We start from the raw sequence: 25,717 nt of genomic DNA, 5'->3' as shown, positions 1-25,717 counted from the left end.
ATACCCCTTGCTGTCCAATTCCTTTAAGAACTGATTCACATCCCACAGTCTTCATGAATTCTGTAACTATCCCATCCCTTATTTCTACTCCTATTTCAATATTTCATTTCTCCAACAGCTCATGGGAATAAGCACAAGCTCCCTTACACTTCAAATGTTCTTATGTGCTACACTAGACTGTAAGTCCTATTACAGTGCAAGTCTCTTGGGGCAGGAGCCACATCTCACATCTCCTTTGCATCTCTCTGATCTAGTCCAGTATCCTTATGTAGGTTGTGCCCAGTAAATTTTTATAGACAAAACAGATGCTGGTAGAGTGTGGTATCAAAACCGAGAATGACTGAAATTTCTAACTTCAAAGTCAGGAGTTAGAAGAGGTCATCTAAGTCAATCTCCTCATGTTTTAAAAGTGAGGTGAAATTATTTTCTCAAAGTCATACAGTTAGTGAGTGGTAGAAAGAGACTAGAAATAACCTAGGTTTTCTGCTTCTTTTTTTCCCCCTGCTTCTAATCCAAGGTTCTTTCCACCAAGCCCATGCTACTACTGACATAAAATGCCGCCCACTGCCTAACTGATGGATGTACTCCTCTGATACCACCTAGGGTACCTGCATCAGAATCCTCTGGGGAAGTTTTTTAAAAATGCATATTCTTGGGTCCATCCCAGACCTACTTGAATCAGAATTTCTGAGAGTGAAGTGCTAGAATCTCCACTTTTAAGAAGCTCCCCAGGTGATTCTTATGCCCCCTAAAGTTGAGAAGCACTGACCTGGGGGGCAGGAACACATTCAGGTCAAATTCTTCACAGAACTTTCAGTCCCTGAGTGAGGACTATGTCTAGAAAATCATTACAAATACAATTGGCAATAATTATTGGCATGTAGTAGGTTTTCAATAAATGTTTGCTGAATAAAAACTATGATGTCCTAATTTATCAACATATGAAGTTGAGGGAAGATTTAAGCATTATGGAGTTTAGACAAAAGTACTGGAACTTGGGGGCACTATTAATTTATTGAAGAATTGTCTGTTGAGTAGAACAGACATTTATTTTAAAAGAGATGGGGTTACTTTTGTTGGCTGGGTGCAGTGGCTCATGCCAGTAATCCCAGTACTTTGGGAGGCCAAGGTGGGAGGATCACTTGAGCTTAGGAGTTTGAGACCAGCCTGGGCAATACAGTGAAACCCCATCTCTATTACTAAAAAATAAAATAAAATAAAATAAAAAATAAAAATTAAAAAAAGATTAAAAAAATGATTACTTTGCTTTTTCTTTCTCTTTTTTATTTTTAAAAAGACAGAGTCTCTCTCTGCTGCCCAGGCTGGAGTGCGGTAGTGCAATCTTTGCTCACTGCAACCTTCGCCTCCTAGGTTCAAGCAATTCTCCTGCCTCAGCCTCTTGAGTAGCTGGGATTACAGGTGTGCGCCACCATGCCCGGCTAATTTTTGTATTTTTGGTAGAGACGGGGTTTCAGCATGGTGCCCAGGCTTGTCTTGAACTCCTGACCTCAAGTGATCTGTCTGCCTCCGCCTCCCAAAGTGTTGGGATTACAGGCGTGAGCCACAATGCCCAGCCTATAAAATCCTATATTATTTTACTTGAAAATTTTCACTCTTTTTAAAACTAGGTAAATATGTAGTACACAGCTCAAAATTCAAAGGACATGAAGTGAAACATGTGCTCCCTCCCACCTTTGTGTCCTAGCAACTCATCCCTCTCCATAGATGGTAATCACTGTTGGTAGTTTCCTGTGTAGGATGATTGCTTAACTGAGGCCCAGAATGAGAACATAACTTTCCCTATGTGAGATTCACATTCTGGTTTTCTGACTCCCTGTCCTGTGCTCTTTCCACTACACCATGTTCACCTCAAAGGTGAACTCAAATGTCAAAGCCAAAAAATTTCACCATGAAGCTCTTAGTGTTTCCTGGTTTTTCCGGCACGTAACTATAAAATTATTCTGAATATCAAGGTTAACCTATATATGAACAACAAACATGTATAAAATATGATGGGTTAGAGTAACCATTTATAGATTTGACAAATCAGGAGATTATCCTTTAAGAATGTAAAATGGAAGAAAAGTCAAAATATAACTGAGAGTACAAATAATCAAACTCACTTTATATATATTATTTAATATAGATTATTAAGTTAGAATATTGGTTTATATGTCAGTGTTTTGCCTGATGGGTTGGCCTTTCCCCTAGTACTAGATCACCTTCAAATAAACTAACAAAAATCAATTTTTGAGCTAATAAAATTGAAGGTCAGAATCAAAACCGTGGTGACTCAACCACAAGTACTATTTCTCTAAGACTATGTATGTATGCCTTAGTGGCCAGCTGGCCTCTCCATATCCACCCTATCTAACGACATATTTTCTAAATATAATAAGTAAAAGTTCTAAGTAGTTATTGAATAAAACGTCTCACTGAAGCACAGAAACAATTTAAAATACTTACCTCTAAGTCATTGAAAAATAGATGAGTATCAGCCACTTCAAAAATCATTTCTTCCATTGTTAAACCTGAGCCAATCACTACTGTTGGGTCCTAGAAGACAATAAGAAAAAATTAGCTTAACTTGGTAGTCACAGTCCTCGTTCTAATCTTCAAATTTCAAAATTATTTTAGGTCAAGGCCAAAACACATGAGTTCCCAACTGTGCTTCAAACTATCATTGATGCAATTTCACTCACAGTTATGAGAATCTACAATTGTAAAATAGAGAAGGTATGGACAGTTACAAATTTCAGGACCTTAGTTTCTAGAAATTAGTAGTTTCATAGAGATAAATGAGGACAGAAAATACGTTTTTTTTTTTTTTTTGAGATGGAGTCTCGCTCTGTCGCCCAGGCTGGAGTGCAGTGGCATGATCTGGGCTCACCGCAAGCTCTGCCTCCTGGGTTCACGCCATTCACCTGCCTCAGCCTCCCGAGTAGCTGGGACTATAGGTGCCTGCCACCATGCCCGGCTAATTTTTGGTATTTTTAGTAGAGATGGGGTTTCACCGTGTTAGCCAGGATGGTCTCGATCTCTTGACCTTGTGATCCGCCCGCCTGGGCCTCCCAAAGTGCTGGGATTACAGGCATGAGCCACTGTACCCAGCCAGAAAATATGTTTTTAAAAAGACACAATGCTGGCTATGCAAGGCAGCTAGCTCACACCTGTGATCTCAACACTTTGGGAGGTTGAGGTAGGAAGACTGTTTAAGGCTAGGAGTTCTAGACTAGCTGGGGCAACAAAGTGCTGGGATTACAGGCTTGAGCCACCGCGCCCGGCCCTATATCACTGTATATATTTATATAAGAAATATACATGAAATATATACAGTGATATATAATTTATATAAATTACATCACTATATAAGTAAATACATGTACATATATGAATATACTTATTACATTAATATATTATTTTAATATATATTTTATATAATGATACATATAATACAAGATATATATATCTTGTATTTTCACATTCTGGTCTTCTGACTCCCAGTCCTGTGCTCTTCCCATTATATCTTCTTCACCTCAAAGGTGAACTTAAATGTCAAAGCCAAAAATTTCACCATGAAGCTTAGTGTTTGTTTATAATGTAAAAAAAAAAGTTTTTCATGTAATGATATTATGTGTATATGTAAATACATAAAATTTTTTTTGGCTGGGCACAGTGGCTCACACCTGTAATCCCAGCACTTTGGGAGGCCAAGGCGGGTGGATCACGAGGTCAGGAGATCAAGACCATCCTGGCGAACACGGTGAAACCTCATCTCTACTAAAAATTCTAAAAATTAGCTGGGCGTGCTGGTGAGCACCTGTAGTCCCAGCCACTCGGGGGGCTGAGGCAGGAAAACGATGTGAACCTGGGAGGTGGAGCTTGCAGTGAGCCGAGATCGCACCATGGCACTCCAGCCTGGGTGACAGAGCGAGACTCCATATCAAAAAAAAAAAAAGGAGTCTCGCTCTGTCACCCAGGCTGGAGTGCTGTGGTGCAATCTCAGCTCACTGCAACCTCCACCTCCTGGGTTCAAGTGATCCTCCTGCCTCAGCCTCCCTAGTAGCTGGGATTACAGGCACGTGCCACCATGCCCAGCTAATTTTTGTATTTTCAGTAGAGACGAGGTTTCACCCTGTTGGCCAGGCTGGTCTCAAATTCCTAGCCTCAGGTGATCCACCCACCTTGGCCTCCCAAAGTGCCGGGATTACAGGCATGAGCTACCATGCCTGACCAATATATAAAATTCTTATGCACATTTGGGATTACAGACAAGAGCCACCATGCCTGGTCTCTCTCACTCTCTCTCTGCCTATATATATATATACACACACACACACACATAAATATATATATATATTTTTGAAATGGAGTCTCACTCTGCCACCCAGGCTGAAGTGCAGCAGCGCGATCTCAGCTCACTGCAACCTCTGCCTCCCGGGTTCACGCCATTCTCCTGCCTCAGCCTCCCTAGCAGCTGGGACTACAGGCACCCGCCACCATACCCGGCTAATTTTTTATATTTTTAGTAGAGACGGGGTTTCACCGTGTTAGCCAGGACAGTATCGATCTCCTGACCTCATGATCCAACTGCCTCGGCCTCCCAAAGTGCTGGGATTATAGGTGTGAGCCACTGCGCCTGGCCTGTATATTTTTATAATCAGTTTAGTTATATAGCTTATCAGCTTATGTCAGCATGCCAGACTAGACACTAAAAGCCTGCAGAAAATACGAACAGAGGCTGGGTATAGAAGCTCCTGCCTATAATCACAGCACTTTGGGAGGCCGAGGCAGGAGAATCACTTGAGCCTCAGATTTCAAGATGAGACTGGGCAACATAGCGAGATCCCATCTCTATAAAAATAAAACAAAATTAGCCAGGTATGGTGGCATGTGCCTGTACTCCCAGATACCTGGGGGACTGAGACAGGAGGATTGCTTTAGTCCAGGAGATCGAAGCTGCAGTGAGCTGTGTTTGTGCCACTGTACTCCAGGTCTGCATGGCAGAGTGAGATACCATCTCAGGAGAAAAAAAAGAAAAAAAAAACCTCCTGGCCGGGTACAGTGGTTCACACCTGTAATCCTGGCACTCTGGAAGACCGAGGCAGGCAGATCACTTGAGGCTGGAGTTTGAGTCCAGCCTTGCCAACATGGTAAAACCCCATCTCTACTAAAAGTACAAAAATTAAGGCTGGGTGTGGTGGCTCACGGCTGTAATCCCAGCATTCTGAGAGACCGAAGTGGGCAGATCACGAGGTCGGGAGATTGAGACCATCCTGGCTAACACAGTGAAACCCCATCTCTACTAAAAATACAAAAAAAAAAAAAAATTAGCTGGGCATGGTGGTGGGTACCTGTAGTCCCAGCTACTCGGGAGGCTGAGGCAGGAGAATGGTGTGAACCCAGGATGCGGAGCTTGCAGTGAGCCGAGATCGCGCCATTGCACTCCAGCCCAGGCGACAGAGCGAGACTGCATCTCAAAAAACAAAACAAAACAAAACAAAACAAAACAAACAAAAAAAACCCCAAAAATTGGCCAGGCATGGCAGCAGGCGCCTGTAACCCAAGCTACTTGGGATGCTGAGGGAGGAGAATTATTTGAACCCAAGAAGCAGAGGTTGCAGTGAGCATAGATCATGCCACTGCACTCCAGCCTGGGTGACAAGAGCAAGACTCTGTCTCAAAAACAAAAAACAAAAACAAAACAAACAAAAAAACACACCTCCTAACAAAAACATTAGTAACAATATGAAATAACTGGAAGTAATAGGACAGGCAAAGGAGGCAGATATTTTTATTTTTAGAGATGGGGTCTTATTAAGTTGCCCAAGCTGGATTCGAACTCCTAGGCTCAAGGAGTCTTCTCACCTCAGCCTCCTCAGTAGTTGAGACTACAGATGCACGCCACTGCACCTGGCTGGGGGGCAGATATTTGTATAAAGTTTATTAATAGAAACTGAAAAAACATAAGCTTGGAGGTAATTTAGTATAGAAATACACAGCCTAATAGTCTCAAAACAGCCCCATCCTTCTGTTAAAACTCATATGTACACTGAAGATATAACAGGTTTTGTTTGGTGTATTTAGTTTAAAAAGGGATGTAATCTATTTTAGAAAGACATTTTATCTATATATTTTACTTATATATATCTGGCATATATTTAGCTAAATAAAATGCTCAATTTGGGCTGTTAAAAGTGTGTTAAGGAATAAGACATCAGTCTCTGGAATTTATTAATATAATCTTGAGACTCTGCTCTGTTTTGAGCCTCATTTCTATACTTTAATCTTTACAAAATGCCATTCTCCTACAACTTCAGCTTTCAGCACTGGTTCCAGTAGTTTCTAGTTTTACTATCAATTCTGCCTAACCATGTAGCCTGCCTAATACAAGCTATTTGCAAGGCATTTGTTGAAGTTTTACATGGAAAGTAAAAAGCCAGCCAACAGGGGTAGCAGAGAAATAATTTCAGTTATGTGTCAGAAGAGGGACTGACTATATAGTCAGAAGAGGGACAGTTACAACAAAGAAGACTCAAATTACCTTTCCATATTTCTGGGCATAGGATCCAGTAAGAAGTGAGTGGAAGATGATGATGGTTTCATCCAAGTCCCATAGAAATACCCGCTGAGGAAAGAAAATATGAAAAAGAGTATATTTTCCCATTACAACAGAATGAAACTAGAAATCAGTAACAGAAAGAAAACTGGGAAATTCATAAATATGTAGGAATTAAACAATACAATTCTAAACAACCAATGAGTCAAAGAAGAAATCATAAGTGAAATTAGAATATACCTTGAGGTGAATGAAAACAGAAATAAAACATTAAATTCATGGAATACAGTGAAAGCGGTACTATGAGGAAAAATTATAGCTTATTTTATATATACGAATATATTATACATATATGTATTTTATATATACATTAAAAAAGACAAATGATCTCAAATCTATGGCCTAACTGCATATCTTAAGGAACTAGAAAAAGAGCAAAATAAACATAAAGCTAGCAGTAGGAAGGAAATAACAATGGTTAGAGCAGAGATAAATAAAAGAGAGACTATAAAAACAACAGAGAAAAATCAATGAATCAGAAAGTTGGTTCTTTGAAAATGTAAAATTCACCACCTTTAGCTAAATTGACTAAGGGGAAAAAAAAAGAGAAGATTCAAATGACTAAAATCAGAAATGAAAGTGGGGACATCACTACCAGTTTTACAGAAATAAGGATTACAAGAGAATACTATGAACAGTTGTATACCAAAAGATTGGGAAACTCAGGTGAAATGGTCAAATTCCTAGAAACACATAGCATGAAGTACCAAAACTGTCTCAAGAAGGAATACAAAATCTGGTAAGAACTGTAACTAGTAAGAAGACTGAATGCATAATTAAAAACATCCCAACAAAGAAAAGTCCAGGACAAGATGGTTTTAATGGTGAGTTCTTCCAAACATTTAAAGAATTAACACGAATCCTCCTTAAACTCTTACAAAAAATGGAAGAGGAGGGAATACTTCCTGACTAATGCAATGAGACTGGCATTATCCTGATACCAAAGTCACACTAAAGCACTGTAAGAAAACTACAGACCAACATCTCCTGTGAAAATCAATATAAAAATACTCAACAGGCCAGGCACAGTGGCTCACACCTGTAACCTTAGCACTGTGAGAGGCTGAAGCAGGCAGATCACTTGAGTCCAGGAGTTTGAGACCAGCCTGGGCAACATGGCAAAACACCATCTCTACAAAAAACACAAAAATTACCCAGTTCCGGTGGTGCATGCCAGTAGTCCCAGCTACTTGGGAGGCTGAGGCGGGAGGATCACTTGGGCATGGGAAGTCAAGGATGCAGTGTGCAGGGATCCCACCACTGCAATCCAGTCTGGGCAACAAAGTGAGACTCTGTCTCAAGAAAAAAAAAAACAAAAAACCCAAAAAACAAAAAAAACCCCCCCAAAACCACACATCTACAAAACTAAACAAAATAGAGGTAAACCAAATTCAGCAGCATATTAAAAGAATTAAACATCATGGCCGGGCATGGTGGCTCCTGCCTATATAATTCCAGCACTTTGTGAGGCTGAGGCAGGCGGATCACCTGAGGTCCGGAGTTTGAGACCAGCCAACATGGTGAAACCTTGTCTCTGCTTAAAATAAAAAAATTAGCCAGGTGTGGTGGTGCACACGTGTAGTCTCAGCTACTTGAGAGGCTGAGGCAGGGAGGCTGAGGTAGGAGAATCACTTGAACCCAGGAGGCAGAGGTTGTAGTGAGCCGAGATTGTGCCACTGCACTCCAGCGTGGGCAACAGAGTGAGGTTCTGTCTCAAAAAAAGAAAAAAGAATTAAACATCATAACCAAGTGAGATTAGTTCCCAGAACATAAGGATGTAAGGATAGTTCACTCAACATAAAAAAATTAATTAGGAGTGCAAAAGGCTTATTGGAAAAAAAGTTACACAAAGTAATGCATCACATTAATAGAACAGAGGGGGAAAAAGCTACATGATAATCTCAACTGACGGAGAAAATGCATTTAACAACATTCAACACCCTTTCTATTCCTAGCTTGAGTATTTTTTCAATCAGCTAGGGATAGAAGTGAATGTTATCAATATGATAAAGGCCATACATAAAAAATCCATAACCGGCTGGGCACGCTGGCTCACTCCTGTAATCCCAGCATTTTGAGAGACCGAAGTGGGCGGATCACAAGGTGAGGAGATCAAGACCATCCTGGCTAACATGGTGAAACCCTATCTCTACTAAAAATACAAAAAATTAACCGTGTGTGGTGGCACGTGCCTGTAATCGCAGCTACTCAGGAGGTCGAGGCAAGAGAATTGCTAGAACCTGGGAGGCAGAGGTTGCAGTGAGCTGAGATCACGCCACTGCACTCCAGACTGGGCAATAGAGCGTGACTCCGTCTTCAAAAAAAAAAAAAAGGTCCATATATAGTATCATATCTAGTGGTGAAAGACTGAAAGTTTTACTCCTGAGATCAAGAATAAGACAAGGATGTCTGGTTTTACCACTTCTATTCTTCTATTCAACATAGTACTGGAAGTTCTCGCCACAGAGATTTGGCAAGAAAGGGGAAAAAGACATCCAATTTGGAAAGGAAAAATTATCTCTCTTTGCTGATGACATAATCTTTTTTTCTTTTTTTGAGAAAGAGTGCCGCTCTGTCACCCAGGCTGAAGTGTAGTGGTGCAATCTGGGCTCACTGCAACCTCCACCTCCTAGGTTAAAGCGATTCTCCTGCCTCAGCCTCCCAAGTAGCTGGGATTACAGGTGTGCACCACCAGGCCGGGCTAATTTTTTTTTTATTTTTGTACTTTCAGTAGGGACAGGGTTTTGCCATGTTGACCGGGCAGGTCTCAAATTCCTGACCTCAGGTGATCTGCCCACAAAGTGCTGGGATTACAGGCGTGAGCCACCGCGCCTGGCTGGCTGACATGATCTTATATGTAGAAAACCTTAAATAACCCAGAGAAAATTGTTAAAGCTAATAAATAAATGCAGAAATCAGCTGTATTTCTTTATTCCCCCCCCGCCCCCCGCCAGACAAGAGTCTTGCTCTGTTGCCCAGGCAGGAGTGCAGTGGCACGATCTCAGCTCACTGCAACCTCTGCCTCCCAGGTTGAAGCAATTCTCTTGCCTCAGCCTCTCGAGTAGCTGGGGTTACAGGCGCCTGCCACCATGCCCAACTAATTTTTGTATTTTTACTAGAGACGGGGTTTCACCATGTTGGTCAGGCCAGTCTTGAACTCCTGACCTTGTGATCCACCCACCTCAGCCTCCCAAAGTGCTGGGATTACAGATTGCACCACTGTGCCCGGCTAATCAGCTGTATTTCCATATACTTGCAATGAATAATTTGAAAAGTAAATTTAAAAACCAATTCCATTTGTGATAGCATCAAAAATAAAATACTTAGGAATAAATTTAGCCAAGGAGGCAAAAGACATACACTGAAAACTATAAAAGATTGCTGAGGAAAATTAAAGAAGACATAGCTAAATAAATGGAAAGACATTCATGTTCATGGATTAGAAGACTTAATATTGTAAAGACGACACTACTACCCAAACCAATCTACAAATTCAATGCAATCCCTACCAAAATCCCAATAGTAGTTTTTAAAAAAATAGAAAATTGCATTCTAAAATTCTTACGAAATCTAACCCCAAATAGCCAAAACTGTTTTGAAATAGAACAAAGTTGAAGGATTCACACTTTCTGATTTCAAAACTTACAGTAACCAAAACAGTGTGGTACTAGCGTAAGGACAGACATAGAGACGAATGGAATAAACTGAGAGTCTAGAAATGAAGCCTGAAAAATATGATCAATTTTTCTTTTTCTTTTTTTAGTTTAGTTTTTTTACCTTCTTTTAGTATTTAACCCACAGCCAACATCATAAATTAATTTTTAATAGGATGCCAAAACCATTCAATAAGGAACATCGTTTTAACAAACAGTGTTGGGAAAACTGGATATCCATATGCAAAATAATAAAGTTAGACCATTATCTTACACCATATACAAAATTAACTCAAAATGGAGAACTTAAATTTAAGAGCTAAACGATGAAAATCTCAGAAAAAATACATAAAAAATCTTCATAATCTTGTATTAAGTATTACACTAAGAAAAACAAAACAAAAAAGAAACAAGTATTAGACCAAAAGCACAGCAATAATAGAAATCAGACTTCCTAAACATTAAAAATTTTTGTGCTTCAAAGGACAGTACTGAGAGAGTAAAAAGATGATCTACAGAATGGGAGAAAATATAAGGGATTAATAATCTAGAATATTCTAGAATATTAATATAGAATATATAAAGAACTCCTACAGCTCAACAATGAAAAATCAAACAACCCAATTTAAAACTGGGCAAAGGGCAGGGCACAGTGGCTTATGCCTGTAATCCCAGCACTTTGGGAGAAAAGGATATATTTTCTGTGATTCCACTTATATGAGATACCTATATCCTGAGGTCAGGAGTTCAAGACCAGCCTGGCCAACATGGTGAAACCCCATCTCTACTAAAAATACAAAAATTAACCAGGCGTGGTGGCATGCGCCTGTAATCCCAGCTACTTGGGAGGCTGAGGCACAAGAATCGCTTGAACCTGGGAGGCAGAGGTTGCAGTGAGCCAAGATCGTGCCACTGCACTAGAGAAATGCAAATTAAAGCCACAATAAGATACCACTTCACATCCATTAGAATAGCTATTATCAAAAAAATGGGAAATAATGAATGTTGGTGAGGATGTGAACAAACTAGAACCTTTATGTATCACTGGTGAGAGTATAGAACCGTGCAGCCACAATGGAAAATAGTTTGGTGGTTTCTCAAAAAGTGGAGCACAGAATTATAACAGCATTCAGCAATTCCACTCCTACATATATACCAAAAAGAACTGATAAGATGCACTCAGATAGATAATTGTACACCAATGGTCAAAGAAACATTACAATAGCACAAAGGTGAAAAACCCCAAGTGTCCATCGACAGATGAATGGATAAACAAAATGTTGTATACACATATAATAAAATATTCAGACATAAAAAGGAATGAAATTCTGATACGTGCTACAACATGGATGAACCTTAAAAACATTATGGTAGGCAGGGCGTGGTGGCTCACACCTGTAATCCCAGGACTTTGGGAGGCCAACGCGGGCGGATCACGAGGTCAGGAGTTTGAGACCAGACTGACCAACATGGTGAAACCCTGTCTCTACTAAAAACACAAAAATTAGCCAGGCGTGGTGGTGTGCACCTATAATCCCAGATACTCTGGAGGCTGAGGCAGGAGAATCACTTGAACCTGGGAGGCAGAGGTTGCAGTAAGCCGAGATCGTGCCACTGCACTCCAGCCTGGGCGACAGAGCGAGACTCCATACCAAAAACAAACAAACAAACAAAGCCATTATGGTAAATGAAATAAGTCTGACACAAAAAGATACATTTTCTATGATTCCACTCATATGAGATATCTAGAATAGGCAGTCACAGACAGAAAGTAGAATAGAGGTTACCAGAGGTTAGAAGAAGGGGAGAACGGGGAGGTATTGCTTAATGGGTACAGAGTTTTCATTTGGAATCATGAAAAAGTTCTAGAAATACACAGTGGTGATGGTTATACAATATTGTGAATGTATAATGACACTAAATTGTATACTTAAAAATAGCTAAAATGGTAAATTTTATGTATATTTTAGACAATTAAAAAATGAGTTCTCAGTTTTTCCTAAGAAATATATCAGAAATTTACTTTCTTCTTCACTCCAAACCTCTGAAAAAAAGAGAAAGAGAGGCTTCAAATACAGCCTCAGTTCACCTATGTCTTAAGAGCATTTATCAATGGATTCATAGTTAAATATATATTTTCCCCTCATTAAATAATAGCACTATAGAAAAACTGAAAACAGAAAACAAAAATACAAAACTTCACTATTTTTAGCACTCTGCATGACTTTTATGTCTTTAATGATGAAGTCAAATGTATGTCCATAATAAACTCATATAGCACTTACACTACAGAATAAATCAGTGCTACTCTCATTAATAAGTAACCAGATCTGTGTGTGTCTTACAGAAACTTGGTTAAAAGCACTCTAGTCCTTTCCTTTTAAATTTCTTTTCTTTTCTCTTTTATTTCTGAGACAGAGTCTCATTCTGTTGCCCTGGTTGGAGTGCAGTGGCCCGATCATAGCTCACTGAAGCTTCAACCTGCCAGGCTCAAGTGATCCTCCCATCTCAGCCTCCCAAGCAGGTGGGACTATAGGTGTGCAGCTAATTTTTGTTAATATATATTTTTAGAGATAGGGGGTCTCACTATGTTGCCTAGGCTGATATCAAGCGATCCTCCTGCCTCGGCCTCCCAAAGTGCTGGGATTACAGGTGTGAGCCACCGCACCTGACCCTTTTACAATTTTAAATAGAGAACAGTATGACATGACTTGTAATTCCCTCTGCTTTCTGAATATGATGAATTATTTCTGTTCTCTTCTGGAATATACAGAATAATTTGTTCTTTTTGCATTTTTCTTTTTACATGGCCAATTCAGTTTATTTTGCTCAGGAATTAAAGGGCACATAACATAGTCTACATTATCTCTGTGAGCTACAAAAACATTTTTGATAAACTTAAGAAGTGAGAAAAAACAAAGTAGGTAACTCAAATGGGTTTCTTCTCATACTTCTAATTCACTGTCTTGGGAAGAAGTGGCATCAGCTTTCCTCTTGCCCCGGTTCTTGCTAGTCATGTTTTTCCTGGACTGATCATCAGCATCTTTATTTGGTGTAGTCTGGGACAAAGATGGGCTTGTAGAAGGGTCTCCTGGAAAGAAAAAGTGAGACATATGCTGTCAGGAGTCATAGGCTGTAAGAATCAGGGTAGGAAGAGGGTTAGCGGACTCTCTGCCCTTGTGAGTCATAATGCAGGGATAAAGGTTGGAAAGCTAAACCTTATGTAAGCAATTAGGAAGTGTACATCTAGGCACTGAGCATCAGCGCTGGCTAACATCAGAAAAATTATAACCAGACTTTATATCCTTACCCCATGATGGAAGAAAATATCAATGAAGTTGTTTTGTCAAGAAAAAGCTGAACCTGAATCTTCACGGTCAAACTTGTAGATCAGAGTTTCTCAACTTGGTACAACTGACATTTTGGACCAGATGATTATTTGTTGTGGGGGGGCGTCTTGTATATTATAGGATGTTTGGTTAAGCAGTATCCTTAGCATCTACCCACTAGATGCCAGAAGCACCCCCCCACCTAGTGTAACAACCAAAAATGTTTCCATACATTGCTAACAGTTGAAAACAACTGTTTATTCACCAATTTAAAATAAAATACAGAAGGCAGCAGGACATGTTAAACCACCTTATGAGGATATAACTGTCAAAATTCAGATTGGGAAATGGTATAGGATCAACACTCCAGTTTCTTCAACAAACAAACTACAAGGGGGAGAAAAAGAGATGGGAAGATTTATAGGTTAAAATAGAGATGAAACACAAAATACCCATAACCACCAATCACAATTTATGGACCTTATTTGGATCCTAAGTTCCCCCCCTCAAATTTTCTATTTATTTATTATTTCTATTTACTAATGAGATAAAAACTGTATATGCTTTATGTTGTTTTGAAATATGTATACATTGTGGAATGGGTTGGATCCTACTTTAAGCAAAAAGAGAAACAAAACTTGTAACATTTATGAGAAAGCTGGAAATACAAATACATTTTGGTACTCGATAATAAAAAATTAAGATGATATTAGTATTGAACTTTCAAAGATGGGATAATGCCATTGTGGTTATGTTAACGAGTATCGTACTTATTGTTTAGAGAACAATGCCTGGAATCTGGGGAGGGAACTAGATGATGTATACCTGAAACAAAATTGTCTATAAGTTGATATGTTGAAGATGAATGATGGATGTAAGTGTTCACCACACTAGCCTTGCAACTTTTCTCTATGTTTGAAATTCTCCATTATTCAAAAGTTAAAATTGTTAAAATAACAAAGATATTTAGAAAAATGGCTTTAAAACCTTAGTTTTTAATCAACACTGGTAATTATTTCAAATTTATGTAAGTTTGAAGTAGCGACCATTTGTATGTCCACTTATTAGACTGGTAGGGTGAACAGCACAGAAAACTGTTCACTTGTTATATAGCACTGTTTCTAAACATGCATCAGTGCCAGTGATAAACAGTGCTTTCCTTGAACCACATGATGTGATTCAAGTTTTCATTAAATATAAAGTATGTATACATATGTTTATTAAATGTGTGTCTAAGCTTTTATGTCAAAGGTTTTTAAATTGGACATTGTAATTCATTGATGCATTTCAGAGCTGTGAACCTCCTGAAATTGTAGGTTAAATTGTATGTATTTCTCTGAGGGAAAAGGACCTGCTTTCCTCAGAATCTTAAAGGGATCCAGGACATAGAAAGAACTATGGCTCTGAGGCCTTAGCAGCAGTTCAAAACCTGCACAAGACTAAAACTGGAGTCCTCCAACTTTTACAAAATATTACAACATGCTGAAGCTCCCTGTGACAAGTGGGTTAAAGCTACAGGGAGGGCAGAGTAAGAGTTAGAAACAGTCTTTTAGTTCTTGATACTTTTCTGTTCTGTTCTCAGCATCAGGTATACATTAAACCTACCAACGACTCATAGTCTGCTTCCAATACTCCTCGCCTGAGAGGGAAAGCCAACAGACTTAAGCCAGAACAAAATCATCCTTACCATTGCCTAAAAACACCTGTTGAATGAAGTGACCTTAAGCCAAATTTTTCAGAGCTGCAGTGCTTACCAGAGGAAAGTCTCTGTGCTGCAGGTGCAGGCACCATGACACTAGGCTTCTCCGACTGGTATGTGGTCGCTGCTAATGTGGTGCTCTCTGCATCAGTGTTAGTCTGACCTGTGACTCCAAAGCTGGAGCTGGGGTAGCAGGCCTGGTACTGATTCTGACCAAGGATAGTATAGGTGGGATAATCCTGCAGGCCAAAGGAAATAAGAAAACAAGACTCTTAGAGCATACATTAATCTCAACACAAGAGGTTTTCTTCTCCCTCTTTCTTATTCATAATTATTTTCCTAAAACATTAACTTGACTTCTCATCTACCTATCTAACAGTCTCCAATCTAAATTGATGATTTTCAAAATGCATTCTGTGGAAACCTAAGAGTCAAGAGATGTCCCAGGAACAGGCTTGGAATGAGGAGAATGCTGAGAGGGAAAGGTCCTCTTTACTCTCATAAACATACACAGTGTCCCTTTTTCTACTCTAACAGCCTCTTCCCCCAATTTTATGTACCACATTTCTGCACAGAATTTGAGGGAAAGATTCTACTCTAAGGTTTACCAACTGTTGCACTAGATAATAGCACTTCTAAGGACAACAAAACAAAACTTAAACTTAAGCAAACAAAAAAAGCACATCTCCTACATTAAAGTGTCTTAATTTAAAAACTGATTATCAGCTGGGTGCGGTGGCTCATGCCTGTAATCCTAGCACTTTGGAAGGCCGAGGTGAGTGGATCACTTGAGGTCAGGGGCTCAAGACCAGCCTGGCCAACATGGTGAAACCCTGTCTCTACTAAAAACACAAAAATTAGTCAGGCGTGGTGGCACATGCCTGAAATCCCAGCTACTTGGGAGGCTAAGGCACGAGAATTGCTTGAACCTGGAAAGCGGACACTGCAGTGAGCTGAGATTGCACCACTGCACTCCAGCCTGGGTGACAGAGTGAGACCCTGTCCCAAAACAAAACGAACAAAAAACAATCTGATTATCTACCTAAAACAATCAGGTTTTCTTTAAAAATAGTTTCCTGGCTGGGCACGGTGGCTCACGCCTATAATCCCAGCACTTTGGGAGGACGAGGTGGGAGGATCTCATGAGCTCAGGAGTTCGAGACCAGCCTGGCCAAAATAGTGAGCCCTTCTCTCTACTAAAAATACAAAAACATTTAAAAAAAAAAAAAAAAAAATCCAGGCATGGTGATGCACACCTGTGGTCTCAGCTATTTGGGAGGCTGAGATGGGAGGATCTCATGAGCTCAGGAGTTCGAGACCAGCCTGGCCAAAATACTGAGACCTTCTCTCTACTAAAAATACAAAAACATTTAAAAAATAAAAAAAATCCAGGCATGGGGGATGCACACATGTGGTCTCAGCTATTTGGGAGGATGAGGTGGGAGGATCACTTGAGCCCAGGGGGCCAAAAGTTGCAATGAGCCAAGATCGAGCCACTGCACTCCAGCCTAGGTGACACACTGTTTCAAAAAAAAAAAAAAAAAAAAAAAGGCCAGGCACAGTGGCTCACGCCTGTAACTCCAGTACTTTTGGGAGGCTGAGGCAGGCAGATCACATGAGGTCAGGAGTTTGAGACCAGCCTGACCAACATGGCGAAACCCAGCCTCTACTAAAAATACAAAAATAAGCCAGGCATGGTGGCGTGTGCCTGTAGTCCCAGCTACTAGGGAAGATGAGGCACGAGAATCGCTTGAACCTGGGAGACAAGAGGTTGCAGTGAGCTGAGATCATGCCACTGCATTCCAGATTGGGCAACAGAGCACGACTCTGTCTCAAAAAAAAAAAAAAAAAGTTTTCTTAAAATATTGGGATAAAACTTTTGGTTTCATAGGCACATATATGGCAAAACTTTCTAAACTGTACAATTTAAATCTGTGTAGTTTACTGTATGTCAACTACTCCCTAATAAAGCTATAAAAAAACTGGGTATGACAGCTCAAATACACACCTAATCCATTGACACTGATATTGGTGGCAAGTAAGAAAAAGCTAACTGATCAGATAAATTATTTCTAATTAGTCACTGGGTATCTCTACTTATAAACCAAATATAATTCTATGTATGTGTGTATTTGTGCATGGGCAGAAGAAGGAAATATTAAAGAAAAGAGTAAGTCACACTAGCAGAACTCAAGGGAGTTAAAAATCTAGCAGGAGAGAAGACAGACAACAAAATGTCAATAAAATATATCTCAAATGATTGAAATACAGAACAGACAACTATCACTGTAGAGTGTGATGGTGAAGAAGCTTTCTGAGATTAATAGGCAGAGGAAGTAAGAACATGAATAGGCTCTGAAGAGATTTTATTCAGAGACCACAGATGCTGAGTCTGGTTGAAACAAAGGAGCTCTGTAGGCCTGAATGATTGGTAAAGTAATGAGACTTGGATTCTTCAGGCAATAATATACAGCTTGTGGGCTAGGGAATAGGGAATGGGGACTCTCAAATTCAAACCAACAAATAAAAACACGAAAAGAAGGAGAAAAGAAGGTGAACCCAGGAGGCGGAGCCTGCGGTGAGCAGAGATTGCGCGACTGTACTCCGGCCTGGGCCACAGAGCGAGACTCTGTCTCAAAACAAACAAACAAACAAACAAACAAACAAACAAAACACATGAAAAGATTCTGAGCAGGTCAGTAACATGATAAAAAGTAGAATTTAGAAAAAATTAATGAGAGTATTTTAGAGAATGAACAGGCACAAGGGGGAAAATGACTGGAAATAAAATGAGCAATTAACCATGGTAATTCAGGATTAAAGGGGAAAATACCAAAACATGGGAGATGACAGCAAAAAGGAAAAGAAATTATTCTCAAAGATTCTGAGAAATGACCAGACTGGGTAAGGTTGTAAGAAAAATAATGGAAGATATCTTGTCTGGTTTTAGGCCTATGTTTGTTAAGAAAAACATAGTATCACTGACGAGAATTAAGAAGTCAGGGAAAAGTGGTTTTACTTCTGGAAGACAAAGAGACATAAAAAGGGTTGCAATAAAAGTCTGATTTTAGATACGTTGAATTTAGGGAAACAGCAAGACATTAAAGAAAAAAATGCCAATCAGTTGGAAGCCTGTAAATATCATGAGGGAGGATTAGAATCTTCGGCAACAGTAAATGGACATTACGTGGTTAAACATTTCTGTGAATGAAGTAATTAACACGTGGAAAAACTAGAGACTGTCCACATTCAAAGACAGGGTCAAAAAGAAGAGCTACGAGAGGGAAAGAGACAGTCCTTAGAAAAATACCAGGTACACAGGTGGGAACTCAATAAATATTTGTGGACTAAAAGAAAAAACAGGGCTGGGCGCAGTGGCTCACACCTGTAATCCCAGCACTTTGGGAGGCTGAGGCGGGCAGATCTCTCTAAGTCAGGAGTTTGAAACCAACCTGGCCAACATGTGAAACCTCATCTCTACTAAAAACACAAAAATTAGCTGGGCATGATGGCACATGACTATAGTCCCAGCTACTTAGGAAGCTGAGGCAGGAGAATCATGTGAACCTGAGAGGTGGAGGTTGCAGTGAGCCAAGATCGCACCACTGTACTCCAGCCTGGGCGACAGAGTGAGTGAGACTCCATCTCAAAAAAAAAAAAAAACAAAAACAAAAACAGTATAATACTAAAATAAGAACCAGAATAGTAATGTTAACTGTAGCCAGGAAAAGATCCAAGGAGACAGTGGTGATGATAATTGCTGTAGAGAAAACAGCAAATCAAAGGCCGGGCGCGGTGGCTCAAGCCTGTAATCCCAGCACTTTGGGAGGCCGAGACGGGCGGATCACGAGGTCAGGAGATCGAGACCATCCTGGCTAACACGGTGAAACCCCGTCTCTACTAAAAATACAAAAAACTAGCCGGGCGAGGCGGCGGGCGCCTGTAGTCCCAGCTACTCGGGAGGCTGAGACAGGAGAATGGCGGAACCCGGGAGGCGGAGCTTGCAGTGAGCTGAGATCCGGCCACTGTACTCCAGCCTGGGCGGCAGACCGAGACTCCGTCTCAAAAAAAAAAAAAAAAAAAAAAAAAAAAAAAAAAAAAAACAGCAAATCAAAATAAAAATAAAAAACTCTAGAACACTGAAGGTGTTACCAGTGATCTCCTAAGCATAGTTAATATAATGGTGATCAAGAATAGACCACAAAAAATTAATAATGAGTTGTTCATTCCATATATATTTATCAAGTGCCTTTGATGTAAGTGGCAGGCATTTTTCTATACTCTGGGAATATGTAAATGAACAAAATAGAAAAATAAATCCCTACTTTCATGCAGCTTCCATTCTAGTAGAGGCAGAGTAGGAAGTAAAGACAAACACTTACAAGGAACAGACATAACCATATTCTAGAGAGACTCAGCAGAGAAACAACAAAAACTAGACAGTAGCCTAAGATACCATCCTGGCTCTGAATTCTGAAGGTATCCAGAAAAAAGTCTCCACAGCCCATACTCTTCCTGGTTTTCTCTTAGATAGGCAAACTGACCATGGAAAGAAGAAAGAGTAAGCTAGATGAACTCTATCAAACAGGATGAACAAAAGTAGTATCATACCTGGTTTGAGATGCTGGCTACTGCTGCTGCTGGAATATTGGCAATTGTAGAAGAAGTAGATATCAGGCTGGCATTTGTGCTTGAAGCTAGAGGATTGATGGGGTTAAAAGATATTAAAGATATTATGTAAAAGGTTAGAAGAAACTGAAAATAGATGTGTTTTAAGTGAACAGATTTATAAGGAGATAAACAACACTGGCAAAGGAAGCAAACACTCATTTTGCTTTTTTGCATGGGGTAGCTACATTTATACTTGGTTAAAAACAAAACACTTGAAACATCTTTCTGTTTCAACTTGAGTCTTCAATTCTTCTTACTAAAGGCCTAAAAGGATAAATATACAATTCACAACTCATACTAATAATATCAATGAAATCACAGCTAAATGCAGTTCCTCCAGTCCATCTTCTCCAGAGGCTGAAAAATGACTCACCTGCAATGTGATCTACTGTAAAGCAGTAGAGCTCTGGTAAATCTTACACTGTGATATTGTTTCCTGTCACTTGCCCCAAGTTATGCCTTTCCTAATACAACATAATTACTGGAGAAACAGAGCTGGTCCTCCAAATTCCAAAGCATTTAGAATTGTTTCTTGAGCTCTACTCAAATAATAGATTACTAATGTGGATCAATAAACACAATGATGTGGCATTTAGAGACTTTAGCAATGAGCCTGGAAAAACTCAGAAAATATTAAATATTACTCTGGTCAGGTAAAAATGTACCTTACATGCTACTTGGGCTGTCTTAAGACAAGTAATTTGAGGCCAGATGCAGTGGCTCATGCCTATAATCCCTGCACTTTGGGAGACCGAGGTAGGCGGATCATTTGAGGCCAGGAGTTCGAGACCAGCCTTGCCAACATGGTGAAACCCCATCTCTACTAAAAATATAAAAATTAGCTGTGTATGGTGGGCATGGGCCTGTAATCCCAGTTACTCAGGAGGATGAGACACAAGAATCACTTGAACTTGGGAAGTGGAGGTTGCAATGAGCCAAAATCGCACCACTGCACTCCAGCCTGGGTGACACAGCAAGACTCTGTCTCAAAAAAAAATTAAAAAAAAAAAAAGAAAGAAAATGCTGATTCCCATTCATATAAAACAATAAAAATAAAAGACAAGTAATTTGGGTTAAGTTTTAAGCTTCTATCATAGGTTCACTCTACTAGGGTTTTAATCAAAATCTCAATGACCAGCATTAACCACAGTGACTTTTCTCAGGTGAACAATGTAACTGACATTATCAGTACTGTTCTCAAACTCCTTGTCCTCACTTATCATAAACACACTTAGACATGGTTCCTACAGGTAGACCTAACTGACTACCTGTCCCATTAACAACAAAGTCCCCCAGAGGGAAAATTAGTAAGAAAACTTCCATTGAGAACAGGGCAGGAGAACAAATGGAACAGAAACTTAAGTGCTCTCTGGTCAAAATGAGAGAATTTTCATCCCTTTCCCTAAGGGTACTCTGCTTAGAAGACAATCTAGAAGAGAGTAAGTTCAGTTATAGCTATTGCTGCAACCTCAGCTTTAAGATGAAGAACGTAGGACAAAGAAGAGTTAAAGCAACTTGTCCACAACAGCAAAACTAATGGAAGATAACCAAAATGACAACTTGGATCTCCCAATTCTTCATCCAGTGCTTCTTCCTCAGGGTCAGCAGCAAAGCTAGGGTTCAAATTTCCTAACTACAGCTAGGTGTGCGGTGGCTCACACCTGTAATCCCAGCACTTTGGGAGGCTGAAGTGGGTGGATCACCTGAGGTCAGGAGTTTGAGACCAGCCTGGCCAACATGGTGAAACCCCATCTCTACTAAAAATACAAAAATTAGCCAGGTGTGATGGTGCGTGCCTGTAATCCCAACTATGCAGGAGGCTGAGGCAGGAGAATCACTTGAACTCAGGAGGCAGAGGTTGCAGTGAGCTGAGATCACGCCACTGCACTCCAGCCTGGGTGACAGAGTGAGATTCCATCTCAAAAAATAAATTTAAAAAAATTTAAAAAACAAAAACAAAAACAAATTTCCTAACTACCTAGAGTAACTTTATTTTCTATAGTACTCTTTGCTTCAGGGGAACTAAAGGACTCTTAAGGGCTTACTTTCTTAAACATAACAACTAAATGAAATAGGTTTTTTAACTTTACAGATGGTATTTTCTTTCAACCAATATTCACCTTCTTTTCTACTGTGGCTTAACCCATCCTTTTTTTTCTAAGAGGAAGCGCCAAAACATGACAATACACAGGGTAACTGTCTCTGTAAATGGTTTTAATCATTCTTGTGGGAAAATAATTTTGAATAGTTTCCAGATGCTGTTATTGGTACATATCCTAGGCAGGCCTGCAATAAAACAGACTGAACATAGGTGATTTAAGGTGGGAAATAAAATAAAGAATCAATTTAATATTTTAAGTTTATCTTCCCCAGCAAGTCCATTTTTAGTTCAGTTTTCTTCTGGCCCTGGTCCTGGCATACAATCCTCTTTTTCACCTATTGATCTTTAATTCTGTCCTACCCTCTCCATAACTTCCTCTTTTTTCTTTTTTTTTGAGACAAGTATCACTCTTGTTGCCCAGGCTGGAGTGCAATGGTGCAGTCTCGGCTCACTGTGACCTCTGCCTCCTGGGTTCAAGAATTCTCCTGCCTCAGTTTCCCAAGTAGCTGGGATTACAGGCATGTGCCACCAAGCCCAGCTAATTTTGTATTTTTTTTTAGTAGAGATAGGTTTCACCATGTTGGTCAGGCTGGTCTTGAACTGCTGACCTCAGGTGATCCACCAGACTCAGCCTCCCAAAGTACTGGGATTACAGGCATGAGCCACCATGCCCGGCCACTTCTCCATAACTTAATAATGGTGGGAGGTACAACTCAGTCATATCTGATCTCTGTATAAATGGGGAAAAATGTACTCTGATTGACAAGGTGGTTTTAGAAATTTAACAATTTTCAAACCACTTAATGAATTGTACTGCAGGTAAAATGGTAGACCTTAAAAACAACTGGCCATGGACTCTTATTCCTGCTAGAAAGTTTAATGGCTTGATTAGCATTGATAGAACTCTGAGTTTTTAACAAGTACTTTACTAAAATCACAAATTTCTCTGAGCAATAGTTGGTTTCTATTATAGAGGATCTTGGTCTGCTGACCCAGAAAGTTCACAGGGCTTAATAACACTTTTTTTCTCCAACTAAGCCAAACTATTTCTAACATGTGCCACTCATTCATTCAGCAAACCCATTAAGTATATCAGGGTCAACTATGTGCCTAGAAACCATTTCAGCCACTTAAGGATAAAATAGTAAGACAAAGTCCTGGCCCTCAAGGAGTTTAAATTCTAGTGAGGGAAGTTAGTCAATAATTAAGTAATTTTTTAGGCCCTTATAACCACCATAGAACCCAAGACAAACTCACCTAAAAATGTACACAACCACTGCCATATACAGCTATGACTAAAAAGCCAGGCACTTTTTAAAAAATATAGATCGTGTCTGTGTGTGTGTGTGTGTGTGTGTGTGCGCAAAAATATTCAATTGCAGGTTTAAAAACAAAAGCAGCAACAATGAACTATGCAACAAAAACAACAAATTTAGATAATCAAGTAAAACTCAAGTGGTGGCTCCTATTACTATGTATTTAAAGGCTGCTAGGTCTCCAAATGCTAATGGCATGGTCAACTGTTTTTGGACAGCCGTCACTCCTGTTTTGACAATGGAGCTGCAAAAACTTGAAAGACAACACTTTTGAGAACCAGGCCCCATTAAATGTCCACTTAATATAGACAATACACAGATATAGCTTTGAACAGAATACCACGGTTACAGAATGGTAAGTGGCACAGCTGCACTAAGTGACAGTGCTACAAAGTTAAAAGGTTAATTCAAGCATTAATGGCACATAAAAGTTTGTGCAAGATTTAGTTTTTACCCACCTCTCTAATTTTAGATCATGTCACTCTACCTCTTTTGCTCATACTGGTTTTCTTTGAGTTACTTAAAACCAGACAAGCTCTTTATCATTTGAGGACTTTTGCAATATTGTTCTCTCTGCCTAGACTGTTCTCTCCACCCCCCTTGCCCTCCTAGCATGATGGCTCCTCAGTATGACTCACTCCCTCAAAGAGGGTCTCTTTGACCTCTCTATTAAAACCAAGACCTTTTCTGTTTTCTTAATCACAGCAATTTTTTTTTCAGAGCACTGTTCAAAATCTGTTATGTATTTACTTGCTTGTTTTCTCCTCCCACCCCACTAGTCTGTAAGCTCCAACAAGGCAGAATCCTGCTGTCTTATGATCTCCAGCATCTAGTAAAGCACCTGGCATACAGCAGGTGATGGTCAATAAATATTTGTGGGATTCATATACATCAATCTTGTGTGCACTAAGCATGAAGGGCAAAATCATTCTTCTCTCTCTCTTTTTTTTAGACGTACTCTCACTCTGTCACCCCGGCTGGAGTGTACTGGTATGATTTCAGCTCACTGCAACCTCTGCCTCCTGGGTTCAGGCGATCCTCATGCCTCAGCCTCCCCGAGTAGCTGGGATTACAGGTGCCTGCCACTACTCCCAGATAATTTTTGTATTTTTAGTAGAAATGGGGTTTCACCATGTTGGCCAGGCTGGTCTCAAACTCCTGACCTCAAGTGATTCGCCCACCTCAGCCTCCCAAAGTGCTGGGATTACAGGCATGAGCCACCACGCCCAGCCTAAAATCATTATTTTCTGCTAAAGGTTGACAGGTGGGTTCCTAAAACTTACTCTCAGTATGTGACTAATATAAATGACAATTCCTGATCCAGTAGAAGCTGTACACATTTTGGTTAAAACTGATGGCCTAAGTGGGTCATTCGTTCACTTAATCCTTTATCAAATATTTATTGAGTGCCTTCTATTTGCAAGCACTGCTCCCCACAAGGAGCTTAGTAAATCAAAACAATAAAAATCTTCTAATAAAAGATTATTATTATTTTTTGAGACGAAGTCTGGCTCTGTCACCCAGGCTGGAGTGCAGTGGTGCGATCTCGGCTCACTGCAAGCTCTGCCTCCCGGGTTCATGCCATTCTTCTGCCTCAGCCTCCCGAGTAGCTGAGACTACAAGCGCCCGCCACCATGCCCGGCTAATTTTTTGTATTTTCAGTAGAGACAGGGTTTCACCATGTTAGCCAGGATGGTCTCGATCTCCTGACCTTGTGATCCACCCACCTCGGCCTCCCAAAGTGCTGGGATTACAGGCGTGAGCCACCGCGCCGGGCCTAAAAGATTCTTTTTTTTTTTCGCCCACGCTGGAGTGCAGTGGCCGGATCTCAGCTCACTGCAAGCTCCGCCTCCCGGGTTTACACCATTCTCCTGCCTCAGCCTCCGGAGTAGCTGGGACTACAGGCGCCCGCCACCTCGCCTGGCTAGTTTTTTGGGTTTTTTTTAGTAGAGACGGGGTTTCGCCGTGTTAGCCAGGATGGTCTCAATCTCCTGACCTCATGATCCGCCCGTCTCGGCCTCCCAAAGTGCTGGGATTACAGGCTTGAGCCACCGCGGCCGGCTCCTAAAAGATTCTTATTGCTAGAGCGGAGATTTACAGATCAACAAGGGATCGGGTATAGAATTATCTATGTAATAATAGATCAGAGCTCAAGAAATCAGTAAGAACTCATGTTTAACTTAACACAGATACAGATTACAACATACAGAAATAGTTATAGATATGTGTATTTACATAGGTTAGTATATCCACATATATTTCTTTGCTCTGTCAGCTGAGAAAGCCTAAAATAAATGTCACTGACACCCCAGTAGCAATTAGCATCCCT

The 25,717-nt window shown here is 40.2% G+C and overlaps 1 protein-coding gene across 4 annotated transcripts in view; it reads right to left on the bottom strand.

The window, feature by feature from the left end:
• Positions 1–25,717, bottom strand: part of EYA3 (EYA transcriptional coactivator and phosphatase 3) — a 120,787-nt gene that overhangs the window by 26,524 nt on the left and 68,546 nt on the right. For all 4 annotated transcript variants that reach the window (XM_073007631.1, XM_073007630.1, XM_007979797.3 and 1 more), the window contains 5 exons: positions 19,912–19,997; positions 15,356–15,539; positions 13,224–13,363; positions 6,545–6,628; positions 2,467–2,556 (listed from right to left, as the gene is read on the bottom strand). In XM_073007631.1, coding sequence (XP_072863732.1) covers positions 2,467–2,556; positions 6,545–6,628; positions 13,224–13,363; positions 15,356–15,539; positions 19,912–19,997 — 584 coding nt within the window. The remainder of the gene's footprint in view (positions 1–2,466; positions 2,557–6,544; positions 6,629–13,223; positions 13,364–15,355; positions 15,540–19,911; positions 19,998–25,717) is intronic.

Source organism: Chlorocebus sabaeus, chromosome 20 (assembly GCF_047675955.1).
Source record: "Chlorocebus sabaeus isolate Y175 chromosome 20, mChlSab1.0.hap1, whole genome shotgun sequence".
In the NCBI taxonomy this organism is placed as follows: Eukaryota; Metazoa; Chordata; class Mammalia; order Primates; family Cercopithecidae; genus Chlorocebus; species Chlorocebus sabaeus.
Note: the sequence above shows the minus strand (reverse complement) of the source record. Positions and strands in the feature narration are given on the sequence as shown.